At 39.8% G+C, this 13,260-nt stretch overlaps 2 protein-coding genes across 50 annotated transcripts in view; one reads left to right on the forward strand and one right to left on the reverse strand.

Moving 5' to 3' along the window:
* LOC121628724 (NACHT, LRR and PYD domains-containing protein 12-like) overlaps positions 1–13,260 on the reverse strand; it is a 2,607,341-nt gene that overhangs the window by 1,722,964 nt on the left and 871,117 nt on the right. The window lies entirely within an intron of this gene.
* LOC121628726 (NACHT, LRR and PYD domains-containing protein 14-like) overlaps positions 1–13,260 on the forward strand; it is an 829,387-nt gene that overhangs the window by 356,309 nt on the left and 459,818 nt on the right. For 3 of the 49 annotated variants that reach the window (XM_041967995.1, XM_041968006.1, XM_041968015.1), the window contains one exon: positions 11,029–11,057. The exons of 45 other annotated variants lie outside the window; for them this stretch is intronic. In XM_041967995.1, coding sequence (XP_041823929.1) covers positions 11,029–11,057 — 29 coding nt within the window. Of the gene's footprint in view, positions 1–11,028; positions 11,203–13,260 lie in introns of all 49 variants that reach the window. One more of the 49 variants, XM_041967997.1, reaches the window with a different exon arrangement.

Genomic DNA, 13,260 nt, shown 5'->3' on the forward strand with positions numbered 1-13,260 from the left:
GTTCTTTTACATGTTGCCACAAACCAAACATGTCCAATATGGAACAAAATTCCTTGACATTACCATCCATCATGTTATCTATGTGAATGTTAAAATCCCCAGTTAAGATGAAATGGTTAAAATCAGTAGAGATAACCGACAATAATTCAGAAAATTCATCAATAAAATTTACACAGTGTCCTGGACGTCTGTAGATGATTAGAAATAGGATTTTAGGAATGCCCCTTAAAATAAAACTAAGATATTCAAAAGAAGTAAAATCACCAAATGAAATTTCTTTACACTGGAATGAATCTTTAAATAAGGCAGCTTCTCCTCCCCCTTTCCTCCCGTTTCAACATTTATTCATAAAACTAAAATGAGGGGGTGCTGTTTCATTAAGAACTGTAGCACTTGTGTCTTCTGTTAACCATGTTTCTGTCAGAAAAAGAAAATCTAAACTGTGAGAAATGATGAAGTCATTAACTAACAGTGACTTGTTGGACAGAGATCTAACATTTAGTACAGCTAGTTTTATGAAGTTTACACTAGTCTCTGTTGTATTCTGAGTTATACAAGGTACAGTTAACAGATTAGATCGATTCACCCCACAAACTGACCGTGTTCGATTCCTTATTTTACTAACTAACACAGGAATCCTACTGGGTCCAGGCTTGATCTCAGAACAGCTGTCAGTAGTAGCAAAACTACAGCAAGGACCCTGAACGCATCATGGCATGTTATCTTTGTTGTGAATTCTGCTGCTCTGTGATCCACCTACACTTCCTCCCGTGCCCTGGTCTGCCAGGACAGACGATCTAAGAGGAGGATGAGGAGGGGGAGGAGGGGGAGCCCTGTATTTCTTGGTAGATGGTGGTCGCTGGGGTTCAGACCTGGATAGAGACATCCTTTTAAGACCTTGGGTGATGTGGAGAAGAGGGTCTGGTGAGGGGGGAGAGCTGGGAGTTGATCGCTTCTCTGCTGTGTCCTTCGCTCTTATCTGTACACTCATGTTTGGGTTTGCCGTCCCAACAGCATGACGCAAGTGTGCACCAAGTAATCTGCATCCAGTTAGATTTGGATGCACACCATCAGGTCTGAATCGTTCCTTACAGTTCCAAAAGATATTGAAGTTATCAATGAACTTTATCCCATAGGTGATACATGCGTTTGATAACCATGTGTTCAGGCCAAGAAGTCTACTGAAAAGTTCAATCCCTTTACCCGCTGTAGGAATGGGTCCTGAAATGTAAACATGGTGTGCTCCCAATTGACACAGTCTCTCCAACAGCAGAGAAAAGTCTTTTTTCAGGATCTCAGAGCCAATTTTCCTCCTCAGAATATCAAAAGACCCTGTGTGGACAATAATCTTCATACCATCTGGATGTGAAGACAGAATGGTCGGCAACATCTCTGTCAGTTCCCTGACTGATGTATCAAAAAGTGTTAGATTTTCCGTCTTTGCCATCCTCACATGCTGTGTTATGGAGTCCCCAATCAGAATTGTGTCTATTTGTTTTTGTGTGGAAGCGCCGATAGCTTCTCTAGTCCTCCTGTTTGTGGAATTTTGGCCTCTCCTCCTGGTCTGGTTAGCCCTGGGCTGAGTTTTAGGGCTATTTCTTGAATTTTGATATATCCTTGCATTACATTCATCATCATTCATTTTAATATGATTCAACACATCATATTTATTGTGCAGTGAGACTTCAGGTGGTGGAGTGAGTGCTGGAGCTTTAAATTTCCTGCTGGATTTACCTCTGCGACGAACAACATCAGACCAGGTTCTTGCCGGGGTTGATGACTTTGGTCTGGCACCAACAGTGTTCCAGAAGGAGAGATCAGTCTGATGGTCCGGTTTGGGATTTTCCTCAGCTATTCCAATGTCATTTGAACACATCCAGGGAAGTGTATCAGCCAGGTCTGTAGCGGGAGGCTCCACATTCGACATGCCTTTGCGTATGAAGATGTGACTCAATCCATTTGACAACTCAGTAGCATGTACAGAAGCTACTACAGAGTCAATAAATTCTTCATTCACACGAATGTCTTGCAGTGTTTCAATCCTCCTCTCCAACTGTGTTATTCTCAAAGAAAGTTGCTCACACTCAGTGCAGCTCACTGATACTGCAGGGTTAGGAGACATCATTCCACTAGTTCTCCGATGGCAATCAACTAAATTTATCAAAAAATATATTCGTTCCAGTGATTTATAAGTGACCAGGAGTCCTTGTTCCTAAATTTCTTGCCGGTAAAGATAAGAAAAAAGAAGAAAAAAAGAAGAAAAATGCAAGCAGAAAGGAGAGCAAAGCAGGATGCGTCCGCACGGCAGCAAAGCAGGAAAGCAGCCAGGAAAGTGGCATCTTCAAGGCTGAAGATGCCACCACCAAGACACAGAACACACGACCACTAAGTAATAAAGCCACCACAAAGTCCGACAAGCCGAGGGTGAAACCTTCTGTGTCACACAGTTTCCCCCTAAGCACACACAGCCGGCTTTATTTCCAGGGTGCTGGGGATCGATGCAGGGATTGGCTGGGTGGTAACCAATCCAAGGGAAGGAGTCGGAGGTGTGTCCAGGGTAGCTACTCCGAACAGGCCTTTGCAAGCTGACGTTTGCATATGGAATAGGCCTCAGGTGTCATCCATGAGTGGCGGCCGTAACATTACAGCATAAAGGGTCAGGCAGGTTGATATAACCAATGTCGCTAGTGTCACTAAGCTGATTCTTCTACACTGACTGATGGTAATTATTTTCTATAAACAGATTCCACCTTTAGCCTAACTTGATGCAGATTATTTAACTACTTGCACTGCGTGAGTCATAATCTACTTGTGACCATTCAGCAAACAGCTTGTTGTCATTTCATTCTTGCTTTGTTCAGCCTTCAGGGCAGAGGACCAGGAGGGTCTTTAAAGGAGTCATCACCCAGATATTGCACTTTTTCAAGTTAAACGTGTATTGGTGTTGGACCAAAGTGTTAACTTCCCTGAAAGCCTTTCTTTTGAAGACAGTCAAGTTTGTCCATCTGGGCCCTTTGTTGACAGCAGAACCGCCAACAACCCACTAAACAAGGGGACATCTAAACAATGTCTTTACCAAATCAGACATCCAATTTTGGTCCCCACAGCGTGCAGACTGTGACGCCAGAAGATGTCTTTTTTCCGAGGTCTAAATAACGTCAATTATTGACGTCAATGGGACGTCTGTATTGGGGCTAATTGTTGTCAAAATGTGGTCATTGTGGACGTCTTTTTCTATGTCATATTTGAACATTATTTTAGACATTTATTGCTGCTTCTGAGCTCTGTGCAATATTCATCCCAAAGTGACAAATTCTATCGCAAGGTAATTAAAATAAAAAAAATAGAATCACTAATGATTAAGATATATTAGTTCCCCATTTTAGGGTATGAGGAACATGTCTGAAAGTACTGTTGTACAGTTTAGTGGCCAAAAAAACAAGAATCTCCTGAACCTTTGTCCTGCTGCCACTGCAGCTGCTCCTGACTTGTCAAGGTGTTGTGACAGTGTGAAAAAAAACATGACTAAGAAATAACATAACAAACTAACTTTATTTATACATTAATTTGATCGCCTCAGTGGCACAAAACTGTAAATGCACACAAAGTATAATTCCTGTTTCAAACCTACTGAAGATACAGGAAAACTGACATTCCACCCTCTGGAAACACATGGGACTACAGTTACACACAGACTGCCAAATATCAAAGAAAAATCACAATTCAGTCAACACTCAATTATTTTTGTTAATTAAACAGCAGAACAAGTCAACACTAGTGGTGAAGTGGTGGTCAACACTGGTTGTAAAACAAAAATTTACACAGTTAAACTCTTTTGTGTTTGTAGGTCAACAAAAAATTAAAGTGCTAAACTTTGTGGTGCATGCTTCAGATGCTCAGATGTGTGCATTTTTATAAAGTCTTCCATTGCTGATTCATTAAATTTCATGATTAGGCCTGTCGCGATAAGCAATAAGTCAATTAACTGCACAGTAAAAAAAAAAAGAGCCTGGTGAGTTTGCTGGCTGCACTAATTTTCATTAGGTTTTTTTTTTTGTTGTTTGTTTGTTTGTTTGTTTTGTTTTTTGTTTTTTCCCCACCATAGACTGTGTATGACAATAGGTTTCACTATGGAGTATCTCGACTGAATGCTCTCGTTTTTTGCGGAGGGATCTCTCTCGTGTCATACGTGACAGCAGCATGTTGCAGCACGAGACTGTGGTGAAGCACTAACCTGTGCGAGCTGGTATGCAGCATTTGTTTTACAGGGCTTTCAACTCTCATGCATTGGCCGTAAGACTTGCGCATTTGATTGACTTCGTACGCTCTCACGCTAAACCTTCAATTTCTCTCGCTGAAATACACATCAAGAGCAATGCCGGCTAATCGAGAGGTTTGGGAGGATTCCCAGTGGGATGCATTACTTTTGGGCCTGTGTATGTGAAAAAGGTGCAGTGTCGCGTCGCAGCAGCGCAGTTCACAAACTGCTTATAGATCAGTCTGACATGCAGTGATGAGGGGAGACATTTCAGCTTCACAAACAGCAGCGATGCACAGTATTTTTTTTCTATTTTTATATATATATATATATATATATATATATATATATATATATATATATATATATATAATGGTACTAACTGGCAGTTTTGCCGGTTTTCCCTTTTTGAGCCCCATGTTTGATTTTTTTTTTAAATATATTTTCTGAAGGGCAATTTTGTTTACAGAATACAGACTTTATCATCGATCATACTTATTGATTTTGGTTGTGTTTGCTTTTCATTCATTGTTAATGAGTACATTCTATTTTTGGTTTTTGTTTTGTTATTTAAAATTTCTTCCAGTTCCAGTGTAAAATGTTAGAAATTAAAGTTTATTGATCTTTGAAAGGATGTACTGGCATTATTATGGCATTGTCATTATATTAGTTGAAAATGGTCTTAAAATGACAACACTATCACTTTGCACAATGTTATCGTTTTTTGCAATAATTTCTGAGAAAATTTATTGCATAGCAAAATTTGTTATCACAACAGGCCTATTCGTGATTCTACCTGCATGAATAGAAAAAACAAAATGATTAGAAATATGGAAAAATATATTACTGTGGCATCCACTAGCAATGCCGGTATAATACAAAACCATAATGTCATGGTAGACATTTGGCATTGTTTTTGTTTTTTTGTTTTTTTTTTATAATAATTGTTTTTGTTTTTTTTTTGTTTGTTTTTTAATCATTTTTACACTTGTTTCAACAGTGTCCACTTTTTCAGAACTCTTCCATTTGATTTACTAACACACATGGAGCACAACAGTAAACATTAACTGACTAGTTTGCTAGTAGCCTTAAAGTGTAATTTGAATCTCAGCTAGCAACGTTTTGTTTATGAGCATATCCGCTTGGTGACTGAGAAGTAACGTCTGACTGACCAAGTTGCTTTTTTGCATCTGCTAAATGTATACATGTAAATGTATTTTTTGACATTGGTCGATTGTTTTCAAGATTCATTCAATTCAATTTCAGCACTGAAAGGAAGGGCTGTAATGACAGTTGTAGCCAGAGCAGAGCAAAAACACCTGGCACTATAAATCCCCAATTACACATAGAATTAAGATGACTGAACTCACCTTCAACTTCTGAGCAGATCGTAATGATGTGAGAACAGTTGCTTGCTTCAGCTAAAGCATCAGCCATAGAACTGCAGGCTGATCGCACTGTTGCCAACTCCTCAGTAAGAAAAGTAGCTATTGGTTGTCCTAACAGTCGCTGGAAGTCACTAAATGAAGTCATAATCTAATTTGTATAATCAGCCTAGTACATGTAGTTTTAATGGATGCTGCTGTAGAGAGGGATGTCGTGGGAAAGGCAAAGGTTGATGAAAATACAGCCTAAAAATGTTTAGAACAGCAAAAATTAATAAAATAAAATAATTATGTCAATATTTTCTGTTTTTTCTTTAGTTCAATTTATTTTTAATTAGGGCTCTGCAATATGTCACAACACCTTTAACATTTTAAATATTTTTGCCCACATTTGAAGACCAAGCCTCGTATGAGGGCTTTTGGACGAGAGAGGGGACTGCATAGCACCCGCTCCTCATTGGGAAGAGTAAACTACGTTCATTCACGTTAGTCTCCAAAAGTCTCCAATAATACCAGAAAAAGTCACTAGATTTGTCGCTAGTTGCTTTTTTTTCCAAAAAAGGTCGCTAGAAGGTCTAAAAACGTTCTAAATATAGTGACAAAGTCACTACGTCAGCAACAGTGGGCGACTAAAGTTGACTGGTTGAGTTACGAAGATGTGCTGCCTCAACTAATTAGATTGGTGTTAACTGGTTCAAATGATACTGGTTGTGTTCAACTCAGTCCACTAATTTTGCATATATTAAACTTTAACCAGGGGGCATGGTTGTGAAAATATAATTGGATAAGACTGTGGCGCAGACTGTCTTTAAAAAGAGGATGAAGAGCATATTGATGTCAGTTATAGCCAGATGGTTACCACAAACTGTGGTACGAAATCCCAATATAAATCACTATAGAAAAAAGTGAAAATGTAAAATAAAACATCATGTTCTTAATGAAAAAAAATACAATTAACAAATTAAAGCTGCAAGCAGCAATGAAGGCCCTCGCACCTCTGGCGCCGCTCCGGCCTATTGCACCGCCCCATGAGCGGGCAACCTCCCTCCCCCAGCACGCTTTCTCTTGCTTGCAACCTTACGCTCAGTCGTCCCCAGGTTTTCTGGCTTGGATTGTGATCGTCTCCCTCTGATGATCACCTTGTACATCAGTGGGCCCAATAATGGCATCAGAAGTGTTCATGACCAAGTTCTGACCAATTGTGTGAAATAAATCCAAAGAAAAGCATGGTTTTAAGATCTGCAGATATCACATGGCCAGTAGGTGGCGCTATAGTGTTTGATCATGTACTAACATGTTGAGGGTGGGACTTTAATGACAACTGCCAAATATCACATCATTTGGTCAACCGAGTCCAGAGTTATAGCCACTTCCTGTTTGGTGGCGAGGGACTGAAACTTCACAGGCAGCCATTTTAATCACGATGGTGTAAGGGGATTGTGACACTTTCAATGATGAGGTCTCCAAGAATGATATTGATGAGTTTGAGTAGGTTTTGAAGGTTTTCAATGGTAAAAAACGGGGTACTTCCTGTTTCCAGGGGGCGGGGCTAGGGCGTTGACAACATCTGGACATGTAGATGTGGTCAGCATGGAAATGACATCATACGTGGCCATTTTGGTAAAGATAGGTTGTTTTATATGTAAGTTATATCAGTTTTGTCTCTCATGGCGAGATATCAAAGTTTGAGGCCACGCCCCCGCCATGCCCTTTCTCCTTTGAGAAAGTTTTGCATAACTTTTGAACACACATGCCTCTGGAAGCTTTACAGTGATTTTGAGGTAAATACGATAAACTCTGTAGGAGGAGTTTGTTCAAATGCAATGGCAAGAAACAGGCAAACATGACCCTAAAAATGAGACTTTTTCAAAATGGCCGACTTCCTGTTGAAATTAGCCTAGAGGTCCAATGGACAGTTTTGTACATCCTGGCATGTCGGTCCACGTAGTGGGCGGGGCTGGTTGATAGAAATATTTTAGGGGGCGCTATAGAGCCACTATGTCACTATTCCAGCATATGTCAATTTGGCTCAGTTCCACGTCTGACTACGATCCTTCCTGCCGAGTTTGGTGGAGATCGATGGTACACCGGGTGACTTAGAAGTACTTCCTGTTTGGTGGCGTCGGACCAATATTCGCCATGGTTACGTTTGGCGAAGGAACTTGGAATTTTTATTGTGGTATCATGAAAGGGTTTGACCTGTTGTGAAGCACTTTCAAGTGTGTGGAGTTCATGCCTGAGGAGAAGGACCCCGGCATCTGAAAAAAAGCACTTCCTGTTGAAAGTGGGCGGGGCTTAGGGCTAAACCGGAAATGGTTATATGGGTGTGTTCGGGACCGGACCATGAGTATTCCCTGTGAGTTTGATGGTGATTGGGTGAAAAATGAGGGAGTTATACTTGTTTATGATGTCATGGCTTCTTATCGAAGTTCGCCATGGCGCCACGGTCTGGCCTTGCAGCATAGAGCAACAGTTTTCACCGGATATCATCACCAACTTGTTTACAGGTGTCTGACCCAGTTTGACCTCGGTTGTGTTGAAAACGTCAGAGAAGTGGGTCTTCGAGTAAAAAACATGACTTCCTGTCGCCAGGGGGCGTGGCCTATTCATAATCCAAAAATTACGATGTAGATGTCTTGAGGATGGGACAACCATCATACGTGGCCATTTTTGTTCAGAAATGTTGTTTTATGTGGGAGTTATATCAATTTCGTCTTTCATGGCGAGACATCAAACTTTGAGGCCACGCCGACTTCCTGTTTTTTTTCCATGCATGGTCCAAGAGGATTTTTTGTTTGCCCGAGCATTTGGAACAAGTGTACCGATTTTCATGAAGATTGACGACATGCAGTGGCGGGGCACCATAAATAGGTGGCGCTCTCATTCAGTTTTGCCAGAACAGTCCCGAGCACCCCAAAATACGAAATTTTTCACATTCCAATGGGGGGGTACGCAAAATTTGGTGAGTTTTGGGGTATGTTGAGACCCCCAAAAATGCAATTCATTTGACGGACGAATAAGAATAATAAACGCTTGCATTACAGTAGGCCTTCGCACTGCCTTCGGTGCTCGGGCCTAATTATGTTGAATATTATGTTGAATCAAATAATGGTGTTGACAACAAGTTTGATATTATTTGTCTTAAATGAAAAAATGCGGGATTCATGTCAATTTCCTGCACCTGTGTTAGATGTCCATGTTACCTCCAAAAAAGTTCAGATGTTAAACTGCATATTGACGTCCAAGTGGGGTCATGGTTAAACGTCAAAATAGCAGATCTGTTTTTCACGTCGTGTGGACGTCCAGAATTGGTCATGGACCGACGGACATAATATAAATGTGATCTGCACGTCTATCAAATGTCTAATGTTTAGTGGGAACCCTCCACCACGCCATGTGGGAGACATCCCCAGTGGTTGATCTCTTATCCAGAACCTAACCTGCTCCAGAGCCGGTTAACCATTCAGCATAAGTTACCATGGTGATTTACCAGAAAACCCAGGGTTAACCCAAAAGTTACCTCGATAAAAAAAGAAATTGAGCTTTGTAGGGAAGAAGAAAACTAATTAGAGTACAAATAAACACCTAGGACGTGGACCAGTGAAAACAAACAACTTTTCTCCTTTAACTATTTATTAATTACAATGGTATTAGAAAATGTGCGATTTACAGAGTTCTCTGGGTTCTGTTACCTGGTCCTAGCGAACAGACATAAAAGTGTCCTGCTGCCTGCCACAAAACAGAACCCTTAAATATGACAGTTTCTGCTGACTAATGTGCAGTTGCTCGGCAAAGTCCCATGTGTCATCTAACAGCCACCTCCTCATGGTCTTCACCTGGCACTGGATTCGTATTTCTGTAAGGGAGAGATAAAGACATACCCACAACCCCAGGTGCGATTTTCCTTTGCAGGATGCACGCTGATTGAATTAGATACACCACTCGGTACGAAACAATAAACGATTGCAACTCTAATAAACCACTCAGTACATTCTGTTTACTAGAAACAGCAATAATCAACACAGTGTTAGTCAGCCTTGTTTCACAAGTATTCATAACACACTGTTAGTAAATATGTGGGCTTAGAATAAGAATAAATTAAAGTAACTAGTACACCTGAGTAATTCCTTGGCTAATATCTAATTGCTTATAGTAGTACAATCCGCTGTTCTTATGTTTTCTTTTGAGATCTGTTTGGTTAGTCTTCATTTCCTTTAGTTCACTGCTTTGGTAAAGTCCTGGGGGTGTTTCCACGAAGCTGGATTAAGGGAAAGCCGGTTTTATCTTGATAAGTCTGGCTCAAATAAGCCAGGGTTCCGTTCCATCAACATGGCTTATTTCAATGCCCGCTGATTAACAGCAGGCTAATGTTCAAGCTTAGCTCAGCTGTGTCTCAAAGGTCTGTTACAGACTCCCAAAAGAAAGTTCCACCTGGTAGAATGCTGTGTTAGGTTAGTGGTTACCTGGCCCAGTATTTCTAGAAGCAGCTTTCATTCCTTCATTGTCAGATTCTTGTTTATCTCTATGATGCTGTGATTTGTAGCAAGTGCTGACTGAAACATGTGAAATAACACAACTTTATCACTGCTGTTCGTTGTTTTCATTGCCGGTCATTTGAATAAAGGAAGGATGAAAGAAATCATTGTAATTCCCAGGTTTCCTGAAGGCAGCATTATAGGGGGAGTCCCTTCATCCTCCTCTGTTATTCTGTCACTCAGGATTCAACACGTCTGTCAGATGACGTCCTACAGCTCAGATCAGAGACAAAAGTTTAAAGTGAAAATAAAAATCTGGATCTGAAAACAGAAAATCTAAAATATGAAAACAAGAATTTAACAGTTTAGATTTAAAGTAAAATATGTTTATAAAAATATATCAAATTGAAATGAACTGAAATTAAGATTTGCTGCATTTGTTCTTATTTTAAACTTAGTTTTTTTCAAAGATCCAAACTTGACTTTTAGTTTGAGTTTCTATGTAAAGAAACATTGTGACCCAGTTCATCTCCATCCAGAAACAGCTTTGATCACCAACATCTGGACTGATGTGCTAATTAGTCCAGTGTTTGGTTTCATTAACAGGCCGTTTACACCAAGCTGACAATCTGCTGTCGCTCACATCTGCAGTGTTGGAAACATGTGTTTCAGTGTGTGTGTCCTGTCACCATTATCAGACTCTGGAGTCTTTTTTCATCCAGTTCAGCCGGTAGAATCAGAGTCATGTCTGTCGGTGAGAGAACTCACTCTGATTGAAGTCACTACGTCTTTATTGAAGCTGCAGCATGTTGTCATTAATATTAATGAGAACTCTTCTTCTCTGCTTCTGTTTGACTGTTTTAACCTGCATCCTGTTGGCTTCAGCTCACAGCTTTTATTCTTTATTCAGATTGAAGAACTGCAGTTTGTCAGAGATCAGCTGTGCTCCACTGATCTCAGCTCTGAAGTCAAACCCATCCCATCTGATAGAACTGGACCTGAGCGACAACAACAACATGACGTCTGCTGTAAAAGATCTTTGTGGATTTCTGGAGAGTCCACACTGCAGACTGAAGACTCTGAGGTCAGACACCATGTTTTATTTGTTTAATGAGATTAAAAAAGTAAAAGTTGTTCTGGTCTTGAACGTAAAGTCTGTTTTCTTCTTCAGTGGTTTAGTTCATGAAATGATAATTTATTAAATAAAAACAAAAGACTTTGATTCTGTCAGACAGAAACAAATATATAATCACTGACTGATGCTTCTGGACGTTGAGCATTAGTGAATATCTATGGATGAAATAATGATCAAACAATAATTAATCAGCTGATATGAAGCAACTCTCCACCATCACTGATAGAAATGAAGCATCTTTGACTTGATTAGTATACACTTTTCATCCCAGCAGCAGTTATCTTCACTCACATGCATTAATAATGACATATTACACCCAAAAACCTCATCACACTAATAATTTAACAGAAATCATTCTCAGTTGATTTTCATTTCATTAAAATGATCTCTGTTACACAAGGTCAGTTCACACTGAAACAAATGTTCCTGTTAAGTGGATTTATGTAAAACACAAAGAAGAATTTATCAGAAGAAAAATAACATGATTGATAAAATGAAATAAAGTTAAGCTATGACCTAACTTGTTGCTAGGTAACAGTGGATGGAAGGAAGTTGTGAGAGTGTGTGAGCAGCTTTCCATCAGGTGAGAAATGTGTGAAAATGTGGAGCAGAGTCAGTGTTTCATAGCTCTGCAGCCAAAGAGAAGCTGAGAAGGTGAACTGCTACGACCCTGTGCAGGTGATCCAAACACAGACACAAAGGATGATTACTGAACAGCCATGAAGGAGAGAGGCAGGGATGCTCCATCACTGGAGATAAATGCTAGTCAAGTAATAATTAATCAGCTGATATGAAGCAACTCTCCACCATCACAGATAGAAATGAAGCATCTTTAACTTGATTAGAAAACACTTTTCATCCCAGCAGCAGTTATCTTCACTCACATGCATTAATAATGACATATTACACCCAAAAACCTCATCACACTAATAATTTAACAGAAATCATTCTCAGTTGATTTTCATTTCATTAAAATGATCTCTGTTACACAAGGTCAGTTCACACTGAAACAAATGTTCCTGTTAAGTGGATTTATGTAAAACACAAAGAAGAATTTATCAGAAGAAAAATAACATGATTGATAAAATGAAATAAAGTTAAGCTATGACCTAACTTGTTGCTAGGTAACAGTGGATGGAAGGAAGTTGTGAGAGTGTGTGAGCAGCTTTCCATCAGGTGAGAAATGTGTGAAAATGTGGAGCAGAGTCAGTGTTTCATAGCTCTGCAGCCAAAGAGAAGCTGAGAAGGTGAACTGCTACGACCCTGTGCAGGTGATCCAAACACAGACACAAAGGATGATTACTGAACAGCCATGAAGGAGAGAGGCAGGGATGCTCCATCACTGGAGATAAATGCTAGTCAAGTAATAATTAATCAGCTGATATGAAGCAACTCTCCACCATCACAGATAGAAATGAAGCATCTTTAACTTGATTAGAAAACACTTTTCATCCCAGCAGCAGTTATCTTCACTCACATGCATTAATAATGACATATTACACCCAAAAACCTCATCACACTAATAATTTAACAGAAATCATTCTCAGTTGATTTTCATTTCATTAAAATGATCTCTGTTACACAAGGTCAGTTCACACTGAAACAAATGTTCCTGTTAAGTGGATTTATGTAAAACACAAAGAAGAATTTATCAGAAGAAAAATAACATGATTGATAAAATGAAATAAAGTTAAGCTATGACCTAACTTGTTGCTAGGTAACAGTGGATGGAAGGAAGTTGTGAGAGTGTGTGAGCAGCTTTCCATCAGGTGAGAAATGTGTGAAAATGTGGAGCAGAGTCAGTGTTTCATAGCTCTGCAGCCAAAGAGAAGCTGAGAAGGTGAACTGCTACGACCCTGTGCAGGTGATCCAAACACAGACACAAAGGATGATTACTGAACAGCCATGAAGGAGAGAGGCAGGGATGCTCCATCACTGGAGATAAATGCTAGTCAAGTAATAATTAATCAGCTGATATGAAGCAACTCTCCACCATCACAGATAGAA

Source organism: Melanotaenia boesemani, chromosome 18 (assembly GCF_017639745.1).
Source record: "Melanotaenia boesemani isolate fMelBoe1 chromosome 18, fMelBoe1.pri, whole genome shotgun sequence".
Taxonomy (NCBI): Eukaryota; Metazoa; Chordata; class Actinopteri; order Atheriniformes; family Melanotaeniidae; genus Melanotaenia; species Melanotaenia boesemani.